At 35.9% G+C, this 18,979-nt stretch overlaps 1 protein-coding gene across 1 annotated transcript in view; it reads left to right on the top strand.

The window, feature by feature from the left end:
* The window catches only part of HGF (hepatocyte growth factor), a 93,866-nt gene extending 77,880 nt beyond the window's left edge, over positions 1-15,986 (top strand). Inside the window, exon 19 of the mRNA XM_078060089.1 lies at positions 15,785-15,986. Coding sequence (XP_077916215.1) covers positions 15,785-15,790 — 6 coding nt within the window. The 3' untranslated portion in view covers positions 15,791-15,986. The remainder of the gene's footprint in view (positions 1-15,784) is intronic.
* Positions 15,987-18,979: the final 2,993 nt, after the last annotated feature.

The raw sequence follows: 18,979 nt of genomic DNA, 5'->3' as shown, positions 1-18,979 counted from the left end.
CAGTGGTCTTCACTAAACCATTAATCTCTACACACTTTGATTTCTCCCACCATAATATACAATTATTTAGTCATTTTCATATTTGCTAGAATGGTACTGTGATATAACTTGCTAATATAAATAATATAAAACATTGTCATGAAGGAGCATCTAAATTCCTTTACTATATCACTATATATCACAAAAGTAATTGTAAATGATCCAATTAATCAATTAATCACTCAATATACCTTTTAAAATATGCATTAAATTCAGAATAAATGTGAGTCCAACAGACTCACCTAATTCAAATGGAAAGCAAGTTTGGAAGAAAAAATTATCAATTAATCTAACCAAACAGAGCTCTGTAACACTATTGATTATTTCAAGTTATATTGTCTCTTGCCAAAAAAAAGTTGCACTATTAATTTTCTAATATAGATACCTATCTCAAGTGATGACTAATATCTCTAACTCTAGAGCCCCTGATAGTATCTGATCTTCCTGACGATTATTATCTAAGCAGAATATATGCATTTATTCAGTTCTGGTAGCAGTATTTCTGGTAGTAGTATCAAAGAATATTTCCAATACATATATTGCTGGTTTTTCTAAATTTTTATTTTTTTTCTCCTTTTTAAGAACTCCATTCCCTTCTAAACCTATATTCAGCTATTTTAAGTAGAATACTCCAGGACAGCTTCTCTAAGAGGTGGTATTTGAACAGGCGTGAAAGAGCAAGCTAGGTAAATATCTGGGGTCTAATAAATAAAACTTGGACAATATTTTTGTCCATTATGCCATTTGTCAATGTCCTGAATAGAATCATCTTAGTTTGCATTTCCTCAATGTTTTAGTCCAGAAGGTTCATTGCTATTCTATTTCATTATTTTCTGACACAGGCCCCATCCTTAATCTATACAACCCTAAAAGTGCTTTCTGTGTCATTTTACCAAATTGCAACCCTTTCATGTAAAATACAGATTAAAAGTCTTATTCTACACAGTCTATATCTAGCTGTTTATCTATCTATCTGGTTCCTTATATTTATAAATATCTCAGTTGTATGTGTGCTTAGGAGAGCGAAATTTAAAAGACTGTTTGTAGTAATTTGGTTAAAGTTTACAGTCCTATGAAGAATATGTTATTGCCTGAAGCACATCTAAGCAAGACAGAAAATACTGGGCAAAGGAAATAATTCAAAAGAAGTGTGTGAGTATAGATTATACATATTATTTTATGCTTTTAAAAAGGTAGAGAACAATATCAAAACAAAACAAAACTTACCAATCTGACATATTAGCTAATTCCAAACTGACTTTGGGCCCTTATTTCTCTCAATGAACACCTATCACTTTATTTTCATTATTTTATTTCACATTGTAAATTTCTTCACTTTTAAACTTCATGCCATGGGATACCTGGGTGGCTCAGTCAGTTAAGCCTCTGCCTTTGGCTCAAGTCATGATCCCAGGGTCCTGGGATCGGGTCCCCCAGTGAGTTCCTTGCTCAGCGGGGAGCCTTCCTCTCCCTCTACCTACTCCTTCCCCTGCTTGTGCCGCCCCCGATAAATAAATAAAATCTTTAAAAAAGAATAAACTTCATGTCTGTGTTCAAACAGTCCCTGTGAATACCAGGCTTCTCTTTAATACCCCCAACCTTCAAATGTCACATAATTTCCCTTGTGAATCCATCGTCAACATCTTTTATCTAGAAGTCATTACTTCTTCAGCTCTAGGCTGGGTTTGCTGATGGTTCCTTCCATTTGTTATCAGAGTTTGCCTATGACTGCATGAGATTTATTTTGTTTTGTTTTATTCTGCTTTGTTTTTAATGTGCAAACTGCCTCCACTCAGTTTGAGCTGCTCAGAGACATCAGCAATGTCTTGCTATTAATATTTGTATATTCTTTACTTTGCACAGTGCTTCACCTGTAATGATACTCTATAAATATTTTATAATTATTAATATTCTATAATCTACCCTCTTTTTGAAGGTTTATCAGTATTACACAGAGAAATGCAATTTTTGTTAAAATTAGGCAACTCTCAGCAAGGTTTAAGAATTTTAGGGTTTAATATTTAATTACATTATTTAGATTTGAATTAGTAACTGGGACTATTTTTCAATGGTCTATTGTATTTCATACATTGGGGCATGCAGATGGAAAAGAGAGGAGTTATTCACTCTGAAGAGTTTATACCTTCATATTTGTAAATGTGGTTATTAAAAATAAAAATGGAGAACTAGATTGTAGCTTGCTAATGGATTCAGGTGTTTACTTCATACAGCCTGATACAGTTTTGATTATGTCTGTGGATGTTTTCCCATCTGAGTTTTTTCCACAAAGCACTGATGTCATAACACTGAGGGGGAAAGGATCGTTATCAATTACTGCAAAATTATTCTGAGGCAACAATGGTCTACTAATTACATATGTGCAAATATGCCATCTGATGTGCATCGAGAAGTTTCACAATATTGTTACTCAATTAGCAAAAGGTTTTTATCTGATGAATTTTCTTAACTGAGAGAAATCAACTTGGGGAACATGGTGCAATGAAATGAAGTGGGGAAAAGGCAGATGAATTTTCATATTTTTTTCATATGTTTTTGAAGCTTTACAAAGATATTGTCCAGTTTTCAGGACTCTGATTTTTTTAAGTGGCTAAAATTCAAATGCAGTGATAATTTAGAATATAGGACTATACCCTAAGACAAAGACTTTATAGCTTATAAAAGAAAAATAATGAAAATTTGACACTATGGAATGATAAAAGTGATCAAGGATCTTTAGAGGAGAAAGGAAAAGCTGCACTTTGATTGTTTAAAGAGTTATTCTGAGAGGAAATGCTCAGGTCCTTCAGGTTAAGAGAGTAAGAATTTGAGGAAAATAAGATTGATGTTTCAGTCAGATAGTTTAGGTACGAAGCAGAACCTTCTCGTTCATGAACTCATGGAAGCTCTTACTATGTATATTTCTTAAAATGGAAATATTTCTTCAATGACTTAGGTAAGCTTTACCCAAACCGGTCTCTCATGGAACACTATTCTGCAGGACACTTTAAAGCTGTAATGAAAACAAAATGGGACTTGAATAAACTTTTAGAGATGCTGGGATACTTTATTTTTATTTATTTATTTTTTTTTTTTTAAGATTTTTATTTATTTATTTGAGAGAGAGAATGAGATGGAGAGATCATGAGGGTCAGAGGGAGAAGCAGACTCCCCGCTGAGCAGGGAGCCCGATGCGGGACTCGATCCCAGGACTCCAGGATCATGACCTGAGCCGAAGGCAGTCGCTTAACCAACTGAGCCACCCAGGCGCCCCAGAGATCCTGGGATACTTTATACAGGTCACTTTGTTGCAGAGTTTTCAAGGACCTTTGGATGATCGTGTGTATTTTGAAGCTCCATGAGAGAGTATGGTATGGCATATTCTTTAAATCTGCTATACTACAGAACCCCCTTAAAATTATGTAGACAATAGTTACATGTTTAGCACAACAGATCTGCTAAATACTGTCTAGGAAAACTTGATTTACTTATTTATTTTCTGAATTGGAGTCAGTGATAACTATAAGATTTCTATTGTCTTTTATAATCTACAATGATTTTTCTTTTCTAAAAAAAAAAATCTACCAGCAATCTTGCCTTTGGCAAATTTTTGCTTTTTTATACTCAGTTTGAGTAAAATTCAGACACTTAGGAAGAGTTGAGGCATATTTTTCCTGACATGTGTATTCCATCTATTTGACCTCTCATATAATATTATTAACATAAGGGGCGCCTGGGTGGCTCAGATGGTTAAGCATCTGCCTTCGGCTCAGATCATGATCCCAGGGTCCTCGCACTGAGCTCCGCATTGGGCTCTCTGCTCAGCAGGGAGTCTGCTTCTCCCTCTCCCTCTACTGCTCCCCCTGCGTGTACTCTCTTGCTCTCTCTGTCGGATAAAATCTAAAAAAAAAAAAAAAAAAGACTTAAAAGATATTATTAACATAAAAACAAAGTTGATGACACAAAAATATGAAGGTGATACTATTTTACCCACCCAAAACTAAAAAAAAAAACAAAAAAAGACAAAAAAGTGTAATATTTTCCCATGTTACTAGCCCCCATAATGTCCCCTTATAAGCTGAAATTTCCAGTTAGAAATGGGAGAACTAAGGAGGAAAAAGATGAGTAAAAGTTACAAAAGAGAAGATAGTGAAAAGAGGAAAAGGAAGGGAAAAAGAAAACCTGGAGGGGAGCTGGGGGAAGTTTTCTGGGTGTCTTTACATGTACCCAGAAGTAAAGTCAACAGAAAGATCTAAAGCATTATTCTTTATTAGCCTCTTTCCTTCTTAGTCATAACTATCTGCATTTCCCAGATCCACTCGTAATCACTAAGTGTAATGAGTCATCCTAAAATAAACAAACATAGAGTCTGAGCATAGATCATTGGCATTCACAGTCAATGTCCCATTTTTATTCTCTCATTTTCTCCATTCCTTTTTTATTTGCTGCCTCCATCAATTATATCTTAACTGTGATCCAAAGTAACAAGGAAAAACAAAGCTTTCTCTGTATTAATGTCACTCTCTAATGCATTACAACACTCTTCTCAGCTTTGAGGGCTTCAGCATCTTTTCATTGCTAAAACTTAGAGGTGAACTTGGCTGGAACTTCGGCACGGCAGCTAAACAGGAAAGAACTGAAGTACTGGATGGAGGTACAAAGGCAAGAGCTTAACTGTCTACTTGACATAACTGCTTGGATGTGCTGTCACTGTCTAAACCGAACGTATCCAAAACTAAACACCAATCCCTTCCCTCCCTTCAATCTTCTCCTCCATAAAAGGCACGTTAATCTGGTTTACTCAAACCAGAATCCAGAAAGTTAGATTTTACCTATTTTGTGTCTCCCTGTCTATATCCAAACAAACTCCAAGAGATGGATTTTATTTCCTGAATATATGCTGCATCATTCACATGTCTTCATCTCCAGGGGCTCCACCCTGACCCAAGCCACAATTCTCTTTTGCCTTCATTACTACAATAATAACAAAGCATTTCTTCATATATACTCCAAACCGTTTTCTATCCAGTTTCTAAAGTACATGTTTTAAAATAGAGCTGTGTCATTCTAGTGCTTAAAATCCTTCAGTGATTTCTCAGTGGCCTACCGATACCTATATGGCCTGTCCTTGACTGTTCAACTCATCCACCACCTCTTTTCCTTTTGCTCACTACATTCTAGCTATTTCAGACTCCTTCCATCCTAAGACTAGGTTAAGCTCTTTCCTTCCTCGAAGGCTTTGCATCTGCTATTCTTTCTGCCTGGAATTACCTCCTCCCCAAGCTGACTAATACCTATTTCATCCTTCAGCTTAAATGTCACCAGTTGTCCCCCCACCTACTCTCCTGACCCAGTTACACACTGCACATCTGAAAGTATGACACACTTCTATTTCAGAGCACTTACCTCAGTTAATCAAATTGTTATTTCCATATATATATATATATTCTCTCCTGTTAGACAGTAACTCCATGAGAACATGGGTTAGGTCTAAATTCTTCACACATTTATCTTCAGTATTGGCTAACCCCTATATGGTAAATATTTGTTACATGGATGTACCAGTAATTATCTGCTTGCAAGTTTCTTTTTTTCCCCCTCTGTTCAATTCCAAAATATAATGACATATACAATCTCTAAATTTTATTTACTATTGAAATAGTAACATCTTCAAATTCTTTTCATGGTAGTGTTGGGGAGGTGGATTCTACCAGCTTTTGTCATACACTTTTGTTTTCTGTGAGCAAATATTTATCAATCATTTACTATGATTGTGCTAGGCACTGGAAATGTAGTAGTGAATAAAACTTGGTCCCTACCCTCATTATAAATACAGACAAGTGTGGGAGACAAGCACAAAACAAGAACGAGAAAGTGATAACTGAGAAGTGCAAAGAGCTTCTGGGACATACAGCAATATTTGGTTGCGCTTTTTGGCTCATCTTTCCTTAATCCTCTATATTGTTGTAGTCTTAAATCCTGCCAATGTGAATATTATTTTTCTATGTTTTGAACACTTCCATCATTGCATTACTAATTGTTTAAGTTTAGAGTTACTTTTCTTTTATCTTCCCCTTTCTTTGTTCAATTTTTCCAGGTTCCTAATCTTTTAAATCCTGCCCCTTCTTCCTCACATTCCCAAGAATCTTATGACACTTTTAGTAGATTCAGAGAGGTTTATACATTTATTATCAAGAAAATAATAAAACTTCTCAAATGGTGAGAACACTAGCAATTTTTTGAGATGAAATTATAAAGGTTTCTTTTGCTAGCTCAAGACTGATAAATGTTTTATCATCGTAAGTTTTTAATTATATTTGAAGATCTAATAATAATACATAATGCTTATTCAGTGCTTTCTATTTGCCAGGCTCTGTTTTATCTAATTTAATCATCATTACAATGTTACATAGGCAAATTTTATAACTATATCCATTTTAGAGAAAAGGAAGTGTTCAAATAATTTGTAATAAGAATGCACTTGGGGCATATTTTTAATATTAAATTGGCTTGACCCTTTCCTTCCATTCTGTTGAATGAACATTTAATTTAATTATTTTCCTGAAAAGTAGGGGAAAAAGGGAAATTCTTATTTAAACAAGAAAACGTTGCCATCATCTGTGCAGGATATGAGCAAGAAGCTATTCAGAGGTCAAACTGTTTTTCAAGTACGCCTGGCCCAGAGTTCTGTGAGGCATCAACTAAAGGACCATGGCCTCCTCACCTTCAAATATGACTGGCTAAAGTATGGGTTACTTGTAATGTTAATTACTACAGAATTGAAGGTTAGGAAGGTAAGGGGGCTAGTTTAGAAGGGGAGGCTTCTATATCTTCGATGGGAGAGGGGGGTATAGCTATTGACAAAAAAAAGCAACAGGCTTGTGAGGTAGAAATAGTAAGAACCTTAGAGAAATGTGTAGTACGGTAAGAATTTGAAGGGGGCCCATATGGGGGCAACAAAGTCCAGAATTTAGTCTGAAGCAAAGAAAAGAAGTAATGGTGCCTGCCCTTTATTGTAGGTAGCAGAGGATGTTTTATGAAAGAAGGAAACACCTTCAAAGGCCGTTATAAACTTTTATGTAGGGCCACTGCAGTCCCAGAAAAAATATGATTTACATATTTATTTTTTGCATTATATTACATGGAATCAGAGACTTTGACAGTTGCAAGGACATGCTAAAAACCACCTCTTTGATTTACAGAGGGGGGAAAAAATAGTGAAATGACTTGTTCATGGTCACACAGCCAGAGGCAGAGCCAGTCCTGGAAACAAAATCTCCTCCTTTTTTTAATTCAACACCTTGATTTTATTATTTACTTAGTTTTAAACTGAGATCATAAATATAAAGAACATAAGAGTCAAAACCTCAAAAGAACTGTAGTACTTAAAAAAATTATAAAAGAATACTAAAAAAAAAAAAAAAAAAACAACTTAAAATGCTGCTCAAGGAAAAGTGAGGTCCAATTTACTTTAGAGCCTAAAGGGATGTGGAAAAAGGTCTGGTAGAGAGAGCCAATCCCAGGTAGAGATCTAGCAGATTCCTCCATAAGGAGTGAGCCAAGGTGGATGTCACTTGGCTTCCTTCCCCAGGGCAGTTTGTGAACCCACCCCATCCCTGACTGGGAAGAAGTCTTCTATGGACAAGCTGGGGGATTAATTTTCTTGCAAAAATGGAATGACAGTAGGACCATCCTTCCCAACCTGTGGGGAAATAAACCTGCTGGGGCTAACCAACTAAGGAACCTGCAAGAGCTCCTGACCCAGAGAGGACTGGATTTTTTAAAGCAGCTTTAGAAGATTGGTTCTGTTGCAGACTAAAATTGCTTACAATTCCTCAAATCAGACTGGGGGTGTTTTGTGGTTGTGCAACCTGTGACTTTGAAACTCTAGCTCTAGGTTTCCCAAATATAGGGTACACATTGGGATTAAAAGCTTATTAAATAGTACTTACAGTTCCTGATATTATACACATGATCTATATATTCCTCAGCCACCTTCATTCATCAGTTTGAATCTTTAAACTCTGTCTCTATGTACCTTGGAATATCATGAGCATTCTCAGGACATTTACATGTCTAAAAACATAATAAAAAGCCCACCATAGTCCAGTGATCCTGTCTGGAAATTGTGGTGTCTTTCCCTCATGAATAGTTCTGATGGGGAAGAGGTAGGGTTGTTAATGTCTCATTTGAAGTTTTATCACTTCAGCATATAGTTAAAAGTGTACGGTTGCATAAAACTGATTTTTGTGTTTTTTTTAAAGTAAAGACAAACTGAAAAAATGTTGTTTTTATTAACTGCACAATAATGTGACATGCATTTAAGTCAACTGGATTTTTTGGACTTTTCTCACAGTGTTATGCTTAGAGTGTAGTGTATCTAGAATCCAACATTCTCTCCTGGGTTTTACTCAGAAAGACAAACACTCCTGTGCCTCTCTCCACCCGGATGTCCAAGAGGTATTTCAAATAATTTTTTCCAAACCCAGATCATGTGGTTTCCCTCTAAACTGATTTGCCTCTAATAGTGTCTGTTTTATATTCCAGCTGTGGCAGCACCATCTGAAAAACACCAAAACTAGAGTGAGAGCCATGGTCCATCCCATCCTTCTCTCACTTCTCAGCTCAGACAGCCAGGTCTTCTGATTTTGACACCTAATTATGCCTTGAAAATCATCATTCCTCTTCTTTGTTTAACCTCCTTTTCCCTGGGTTAAGCCCTCCTTATGTCCCTCGACTGTTCAGTGTCCTAAAATGCTAAATCCACATTGGTTCTCCCCTTAAATGATCATGGTCTGTGCTATTTTAGTGGTCTACAGAAAAGACGCATATGAAACAGGCAGCCCACGCCTACAGTCATTATTTGGCTCTCCATCTGCCAGGATACAGACCCCCACCCACTTAGTGATCTCAGAGCTCACTGAATACCTCTTTCCCCCTTGCTAACTGTGCTTCAGACAAAGAGATACCATGTTAACTGCTTGAAAGAACAGTGATTTGTTCTGTTTTATTGTTTGTTTCTTTTCATTTGTTCCTTTGTCTCTTGCCTCGATGACTTTGTCAGGGATGTTCTGTCTTCCTGAAATGGTTCTGCCTCCCATCTCCATTCTTTGCTATATTCTACTTAAGTTTTTGAGTTTGACCCTAGGTGTAACCTCTTTTTGGCCTTTATCCCAACCAGCTGGCTGGCTGGATCCCACGTTCTTGTTCAGTTCCTGCCAGCCTGTTTGTCTGGGAGCAAAACACTGCTCTAGATCTGTTCCATCTGTTTTTAGATGGATATCCTTAAAGAACCTATTTTCCTTGTAGCAACAGGGTGGGGAGATAACAAACCAGTCTTATTACAATACACACTTAAAGCAAGTATTGATACAATGATCTAACTCACCTAGTGATAGTAGTATTTTATTGAAAGGACAGGGTAAGGCTACGTGCTAAGTATTCTCCTCAAAGTTGTAAACAATTCTGAGTAGTTGGTAAGAAGGGAAAAGAAGACTTAAAGATTTTCTTCAGAAGAGTAAATCTCCTTTATCACAGAGTTTGCTAGTGTTCCCCCAAATCCATTCCCCACTTTTTCCTTAGTAACAGAATCCCCAATATTTAGCGGGGCACATAGAGCCTGAGATGTCATGTATCCCAGCGACACTTGCAGCGCGGTTTGCCGTGTGACTGAGTTATGGCCAAGGCTCTCCTGGGAAGCGTTACTAAAGGGAGAGGGCCCTCTGTCATTTCTTCTTCCTCCTTCCTGCTGTTTAAATGTATTTTACCTATTGTTATATATGCTCTTATTGTAACCAATTTTGTATACTTTGTGGGAAGAAAATGTACAATGAACTAATGAGTTTTAAAGAAGACAAGAAAAAAATCAAAATAATATCTTGTTGAAATTAGGAAGACGAAATTATATTTATCTCATCATGAGTACTTCAGGTAACAATCGTGATTTGAAGATATACCGGATAGTTATGAGAGAGTTGGATTTTATGCAGGAGAGAAAGTGAAATAGTACTTTTAAGCATTTTCTACAAATGCTTCAATTTAAATTGACATATTTATATTCTTGTGATATAAAAAAATACCACTAAAGCCTGATATTCCATACGAATTTCTTATATGGATTCTATGTACTTACGAGAAAGGGGTTTTTATTTTACAATGGCCAAATTCTTATGTTAAAATGTATATCCAATGTAATGTCTACTTTTTCATTATTAAGTTGACATTTCATTTGGAAAATATTTATGATTAGTTAATCTACTTCTGGATAATGGTGTGTTATTTACCCAAAATTTAAAACATATTTATTAAAGATAATATATAACAGCTAATATTTTTGAGCATTTTCTATATGCCACTATACTAAGAAAGGAGTATAGATTTCTAATTTCATCTTCAGAAAAATCTGTATATCTTCATTTTACCTACAAACTAATGGAATATTAAGAACCAGGTGTGGTGATAACTATTAAGTAACTGCATCCAACCTGTGCTCTTTACCACAGGTTTTTTATTTTGCTCTGCCATGACATTTACTTTATTCACATTTTTTATAATATCAGGATGAAATAGCTAAAACATCTATCATGATAGATAGACTAGTGTTGTTGCTGTATTTGTATGTTCTGCCTTCCTGGTTTTTAAGTATATAATTCAAGGAGTTAATTCATTTTCTGCTTGTTAATATTTACAGAAATTCCTTGCAGCAAGACAACAAACCATTTATTCAAGAATGTAAAACTTGGCCCTGCTCTAAGTTATAATATTTGTTAATTAATTTAACCTGCACATATTTATTGAACAGATGTTATGTGTCAGGTACTTTTCTAAGCACTAAGAACATAGCAGTGAATAATTCAGGCAGTAAACTAGTAAGGGAATTCTAAAAATATAAAAACAGTGGTTTTAGAAGTGAAAACAAAAGAGTAGGGAGACAAGTCAGAAGAATAACCTGAGGTTTTAGATCTATGATCAGGGAAGACCTCTTCCTTCCTAAAGACCATATTTGAGTAGAGACAGAAAACATAACAAGGGGGGAGAAAAAAACAAAACAAAAAACATGCTCCATGGGGAGGGAAGTGTGAATAAAGGACACATGGAGTGGCCTTTGCTTGGTGAACGAAAGCAACAAAGAGGCCTGGTACCTGGAGGAGAGTTTGAAGAGTAGTAGAAGATGAGGTTCAGAGGTAGACAGGAGCCAGATCATATATGGAGAGCTTTGTAGGCCTTGGTTAGGAGCTTGTTTTGTTTTGGTTTTCCTTTTCTAAATGTACTAGGAAGCTCTGCTTGCTCAGCTTGATGGAAAAGCCTTAGTCTGGACCACGGCCAGACATCACTGCAGAAAGGCCTTAAAGCTTCTGCCCAGAGGCAACACATATCACTTCTGAGTTCAGTTCATTGATGAGTGTGTGTCATGTGGCCAAGTCTGCATCTGTGAGACAGACAGTGTAATCCTTCCTCAGGGAGGGGGAGGGAACATTCGTGAGTAATAACATAACCTACCACAATCAACGTCTGTTACTTGGACAGTCCTTTGGACTCCTTGAATAAACTTCATATACTTCATATAACAAAATTTAAATCATACCATTTAAAAGATACTTTCCCAATTTGGGGAAGAAAAAGCTCCAACTATTTCACCGAAACAAACAGATCCACCAAACAGGTCGAAATCTCCATTTATTTAAAGCCCCAGAAGAAAAATTACTGGATTATTGAGATGACTATTCCTGAAGCTCTTTACACATATAATCAAATTCTTGAAAATAGGGTTGTATGAATTTAAACTTCCAACAACTACATATGAAAACTTGAGTGTCATCGGAGCATCACTAGTAGTTAGTTTTCTGGCTTCGTATATTTTGGTTTCTTCTTATAGTATAACAGGGACATTTTCTCCGGCTTTGGCTTCCAAGAGGAGCTAGAATTTGGATACAAGTCTGTCTAGCTCTGAAGATGGTCCTTTCCCTGCCCTCTCCACTAGCAGTGGATATGTGGGGTAAAAAGAAATAAAGCTTTTGTCTCAGAAATCACTAGGATATTCATGTTGTTTATTGCCATGACACTACTATACCCTAGCCTATCTTGATCAATAGAATTATGTTTCTGAGGATTACAGCTAAGATACACTACAACTCCTCCATGAAGGTCAGTAAGTACCAGCATACAATAGGCATTAAGATTCTATGACACCAGAGATAGAAAAAATAATTCTATAGGGAAAAAATGGTGCTTTCACATATGAGCCAAAATTAAAATTAAGACTGGCAGACACTTCAAATGAAGACATGTTAATTAAGAGTTGACCTGCCACTCACTCTATAAGCAAGTCTGGTAGGGCAGGGTGAGTGGTGTCAGGGATTTATTTATTACAAGTATTATTACTGATTCTTGAGAGTGTGGCCAAGAAGGCTAATTCATCTAGTGTAAGGAAAATTACATATACAGAGGAAAAAATGCAAATATGTTTATCAAAGTAATTTTATAATATTTAAACACTGCAAAATGTAGATATCCAGCTTTACAATGATGTATAGTACAAACTCAGATACATCTTACTGCCATCAAAATATGTTACATTTCTGAGGTTACATATAACATACTTGTGCTTACTGTGAAAATAAAAGGGAAAAAGGAAACTGTAGAATGGCAAGAAACCAAAATGGCAGCATCTATAATCATAAGATGATGGACAAGTGATTTTAAATTATTCTTGCTACTTTACTAAATTGTACATGCATGAGCCCACATTTAATACAGATAAAAATAGGGGCAATGGGTTTGGCAGACAGTGTTATGGTTGATCTTAGAAGGACAAGATTCATTTGAGGGAGAAAATAAATTAAACATGATGTATTGGATTAGCAGGTAATTTGAGTTTGTGTTTTTCCAAATGTTCTCTCTCAGCCTTGGGCTTATCTAAGCAGAAAACATAATATATACCAAATGCGAAGTGTTCACAAAGTGTTTAAAAGAAAAAATCTGAGTTCTCCTCTACATGAAAAATAGCACTTTTCCCCTCACCATTGCCAACATTTTTTTGTGCGACGTAGAATAAAACTTTTTAGGACTCCATATTAATCCATTGCAAAATCTTATATTTCCAATTTATCACTTGAAAATGACATGAACTTTCTTAATTCTAGCTGGATTCTTCGAAAAGTCTCTGAGCGGCTGTAGGTGCCATATGCTGAAGTTTAGCTTTACACTATTTATCATCTCAGTTCCTGACTCCTTTTGCTTCTCATTCTGTGTAGAATAAAGGGTGAGATTTATCTTTATTTACTTAATTATGAGCCTCACAGATTGCATCTGCTGTCCGTGCACTGCAGCAGTGTTGGTAGTCAGTAACCACACATGAGTGGAGGCATACCTCTGCGTGTCTCTTCAATTACCCTCCCCTGGACTTTCTCTACGTCAGCTTTATCTTCATTAAGGTAAAACCACCACTTCCCCTTTGCATTTTTGTGAGCTGGGTTGCTGCATAAAAGGAACTGCTATTCTGTTCTTTAATGCTATCTTTCATGTATTATCTTAGTGCACAATAAACAAATAGTTTGTTGAGGGTTGTGTGTGTATGCATTGCAAAGTTTTGTATTTATAATAAAAATGTGATACATGCCTATAACTATAAAAAATGCAAAGAATGCAGAACAATATAACAATATAAGCTAAAATTGAAAGTAACTCATCATCATAGAAATATCAATGGTCTGGCACAGATCTTTCAAATAGTATTCTATTTATAATAATATATATTTATGTCTAAAATTTGATCAGCCTGTACATATTATTTTATAATTTGTTTTGCGTGTTCAACACTATGTCATGTGCATCTTTCCATGATCACCTTTATAGGCCATTTCTCTCCCTCATATCTGAAATCATTCTATATTTTAGTGGTGCATACAGAGGTCAGCATTCCATTTGAAAAACTATTATTTTTGGTGTGAGTGGATATCACATAACTTCATTTTTATCACTTTGTTTTTTAATCACACTGTATAATCCCTAAGATTTCTTTTTTTTTTTTTAAGATTTTATTTATTTATTTGACAGAGAGAGACACCGCGAGAGAGGGAACACAAGCAGGGGGAGTGGGAGAAGGAGAAGCAGGCTTCCCGCAGAGCAGGGAGCCCGATGTGGGGCTCCATCCCAGGACCCTGGGATCATGACCTGAGCCGAAGGCAGTCGCTTAACCAACTGAGCCACCCAGGCGCCCTTGGTTATTTTTCAATGCAATAGGGAAACTGACTTCATGACCTAACGTAAGTGATTTCTGGGCAAATGGGTGAGCCACTAGCTGAACTGCCAATGATAGCTTTCTATTCCTGGTCAGGTGGGTCACTTTTTCTTTTTTTTTTTAAGATTTTATTTATTTATTTGACAGAGAGAGACACAGCAAAGAGAAAACACAAGTAGGGGGAGTGGGAGAGGGAGAAGCAGGCTTCCTGATGAGCAGGGAGCCTGATGCGGGGCTCGATCCCAGGACCCTGAGATCATGACCTGAGCTGAAGGCAGACGCTTAACGACTGAGCCACCCAGGCGCCCCCTTTTTTGCCTTTCCTCATAAAACAAACATCAAGAAATACTTATTTCCGTTTAAACATAAAGAGAAGGGGAAATGAGACAGCGTGCCTCATACGTGCCAGGGTCAATAGGAGGAACTTCAAATGTATAAAAGTATACATTATTCTTTATCTTCCTAACAACCCCATGAATAAAACCACTGGTGGTAAAATATTTTTTGAATACCTACCATGTGAACTTTGTCAAGCTATCACGGAAGTCAGATATGCTGTCACTGTACAAAATTGATATAATGATACATGATTATATGATATGTAATGATATATTATCATTTTACAAAATGAGGGAAAAGTGGTTCTAACGGTTAAAAAGTAAAGGTGATAAATGGTTGCCAAAGTATTTGAGCATGGCTCCATAAATACATCGCCTTTATTCTTTCCATTAAACCATTTAATGTCACTTATTTAAGTGTATGTCATGAATAATATTTGTTTTACATTGCTCCACAATTTATCTTTCTAAAAATAAAATTTAGTAATCCTACTTAAGCACCACAATGGCTTCAAATTCTCTAAAGGATCTAGTCTTAAATCATCAACAATGTTTAAAAGCCAAACTCTTTTGTCCCCTGCTTTCCAATACCACTATTATGCTGACCTAACTTTCATTCAAACCAGACACGTTGTTTCACAACTTTGCATATGGTTTCTCAGATGCTAGCCCACCTCACTTCTACAAATGTTGAATTTATATTCATATTCACATCCCATTAAATTGTTACCATCCCTGGAAAGCCCTCCTACTTCCTCATAGAATAATCACTTTCTACTATGAGCTGCTAAAGCAATTTGGACATGCCTTTACCACAGTGCATATTAAAATATCATAATATAGTACAATTATGTTTTTATTTCCACTAGAACACAAACTTTTGGAAAGTAAAATTTGGGTTTGAAGCTTCAGTTTGTCTTCCCCACTGTCTAATCCATTGGCTAGCAAATAATCAGTGCTCAAGAAATGAGAGCTAAATAAAAATCATAAAATAGTTACTTGACGGATATACACCAACACTGACCACAGAATTAATTACCAAATCTACAAAGAGAATATTGATCAGCTTTAATATAAATCCGTATCTTTGTGGGGAGGGTATTTTTGTGTCTTGTGGATGATACTAATTATGGTCTAAACCTTATCACTTTTGTGGCCTGTTCCTCTCCAGAGTTGATATGAAGAAGATGAGAATTCAGGACAGACATCTCTTTTCACTGTACAACAATTCAAAGAAGCCAACAGATATTGCCAGAGTTTACTATAATTTGAAGTCTAAATCATGTATATTGCTTTGTGGGCCACAAGAGGAAGAGAGGGGGGAAGACTCCTTTGACCTCTTTCTTTAAAGGCACCAGAACCTGCAGTAGCTTCATGATCGCCATACCTTATCTATTTATAAACTTCTCTTTCTGGTAAAGTCAACATTGGAAAGTCATGCTTGGTGTCTCTTTTATTGGATTTCACTGACATTTGAGGGGCTTTTGATTCATTTTTATAAGCATCCTCTTCTTATGATTTTAGAAGCAGAATCATTCCAGTGGGAGATATAAGAAATACCTTTCAATAATATCTTGTATTTGGAGTTTGCCTCCCACTGATGAGAAGCTTTACTTTGAATTCACGTTTATACTATCATAAAATTATTTTCCAATGAAGTACTGATTTCTATAAACTGAAAGTCAATACTTCATTAAAAATAAATTACATTTAAATGAGTGAGCTCTAACAAAATCGTTATTAGTTACATTATTATGATGTTTAAACGTCCAATTATTCCATAACGACTTAGAAACCAGCTGTTGTATTTAAGCAGAGTATTGGCTTTATTTCAGCAATGAATTAAGTGAAGTAGATACATACATGATGATAACACAGGGACATCAGCTTGAAAAAGCAATCCTTTGAACATAATCTGGCATGAACTTGAGTTATTTGTACAAAGATCCTCTATTCACTAACAATAATCGAAGACTAGCATTGGGGAAAACTTTTGCCCTTTTCTCATGCCTTCTTCTGTTAAACCCTTTCCTGGATTGCTTCAAGGAAGAGCTTGTTGCTGGTCTGATTGATCAGAGCTCAAGTTATCATAAACCACAACATCCAGCAAATGGACTCACTATAACTTAAAGGGTGGTTGTCATTGTTTGGATCTTTATCCTCCTCTTCCTCTTTATAGGCTAAGATCCTAACTGAGGCTTCCAGCTTTCGGTCTTTACCTCTGCAAAGAATACTTTTACTTCAGTTATTTCATGATTTCAGGTCTTTGTTAAAGTACAAAGATCTCAATGAGACGTTTTCTTGCCCACGTTATTACAAACTGTATTCCCATCTTTCTGGCTTTCCCTATTGTTCCCTGCTTTATTTATTCCCACATACTGCTTATGATCATCCAACAGACTAAAAATCTAACTTAATTGTTAATTGTCTCTCTTCTATCAATTAAATATAAACTCCAGGAGGTAGAGAGGTGTATGTTCAATTCTGTAATTCTAGTACTTCCCACAGCATAGGTATCCAATATTTATTTACCAAATGAGTGTGTGTGGGGGAGAGGATAGGTGGGCAGAAGGTAGAATGTAAGCCCAAACTATACATTCCAACTCAGTTTCACCAGAGTTTTCCCTTGGGATTATGGAATCCTGTCTCAATGGGCACTTAAATCCTCCCTTTGTTGTCATTCGTTAAGAATAATTCCACATGGAATTGTACATAGTACTGGAAGACAAGAGGTTAGTTTTTATGAACAGGGGAGAATATGGTTATTTTTTTCTGCCTAGACTTAATGTCACTAAATACCATCGAAATCCCATTAAAATATCTAATAATAATATACAAGTGCCTAATAAATGTTGGCTTATTCACAAAAATACTGATTTTTTTTTATTTTATCCACCTGAGTCTTTAGAGAAAACTGACTACCATCCTACTAGATTCTATGCATCATTTCCCATCCATAATTCCATAAAATGGGGACAGTAATAAAATCCTCATAAGATAAAGTGCTTACAATCGTGTTCAGGATATATAAAGTTTCCAACATAAAGTTAGCTAATTTTACCACCATTACCCAATCAGTTCCAGGCCTTGGTGATTCTCTCTCTTCGTGTCTATCTTTTCTGTTTTGTTACCACTGATTATGATGGAGGGTATTGTTTTCCAAGTTGTTCATGTGCTGCTCGCTAGTAGTACAGAAGATTATTTCACGTGGCATGGAAGAATAAATCACAAAAATAAAGTTAATTTATTTTTTATTTTCATTTTTTAGTTATTTAAGATAACAAACTTCCATTCTGAATGAATAGGCTTGAATTTTAAAGCAAGTTGATATAAAATAAGGCATTAAGTCGAGACATATGTAGGTAATATGTTGATATGCAAAACATTCTGATGACTTATGGGAATGACTGATGTTTGAAAAAAGTTACCTGGACTGTCTTTTTTATCCCAGCCTTATTCTGTACTTCTTTTTATACTGTCCTCTGAGTTACCTTTCTAAACAAAATTCTGATCCTGTAGCCCCTTACCTTAAGTGTCCTCCACTCCTAAGACTCTCTATAGGACAAATCTCAATCTTAGGAATGTACAAACTCTCCATGATCTGCTTTTGTCCCTTACCTCATTGTTTTTATCCCTGTCCTCATTGATTACAACTTCCACAGCACAATTTGTGCTCCTGCAAAATCAAGATAATTAAATTCCTTGATTATATTCCCTATAATTTGACAACTCTGTGCTTTCAGGCAAATTGGTTTTTGTTTTGTTTTGTTTTTTTGTCTGTTTGCTTTGCCTGGGTGATTATTTTTTTGTTTATCCAAATGGAGAATTTATATTCCTACTTTAAAAACCAATTCATATGTGGGGCACCCGGGTGGCTCAGTTGGTTAAGTTTCTAAGCTTCTGACTCTTGATTCCAGCTCAGGTCATGATCGCAGGGTTGTGAGCTCCACGCTCGGCACAAATTCTGCTCGAGATTCTCTCTCCCTCACCCTTTCCCTCTACCCCTCCCCTACCCTCAAATAAATAAATAAATAAATAAAATCTTAAAAAAAAACAATTCGTATGTTATGTTTCTGGAAGCCTTATGAAAGGTAGAGTTGGTTATTTCTAACTCTGTGATAATCTGGCATTTTATAATATTTAATGTTTTCCTTTATTTTTAGTGTTTTTCATGTATATGTACACATGTTATCTCCTTCACTGGACTATGATCAGAGGCTCTATCTCCATCCCTAGCTAAAAACATGACAAGGACAGGGCCATTTTAATTACAAATCACCCAATTTTTCTAGATTGAAATCTAAACATCATGTTTAATAATGCTCCCTTTGTCCCAAACCATATCCAATTGTATAACAAGTTTTGT

This window comes from Halichoerus grypus, chromosome 12 (assembly GCF_964656455.1).
Source record: "Halichoerus grypus chromosome 12, mHalGry1.hap1.1, whole genome shotgun sequence".
NCBI lineage: Eukaryota > Metazoa > Chordata > Mammalia > Carnivora > Phocidae > Halichoerus > Halichoerus grypus.
Note: the sequence above shows the minus strand (reverse complement) of the source record. Positions and strands in the feature narration are given on the sequence as shown.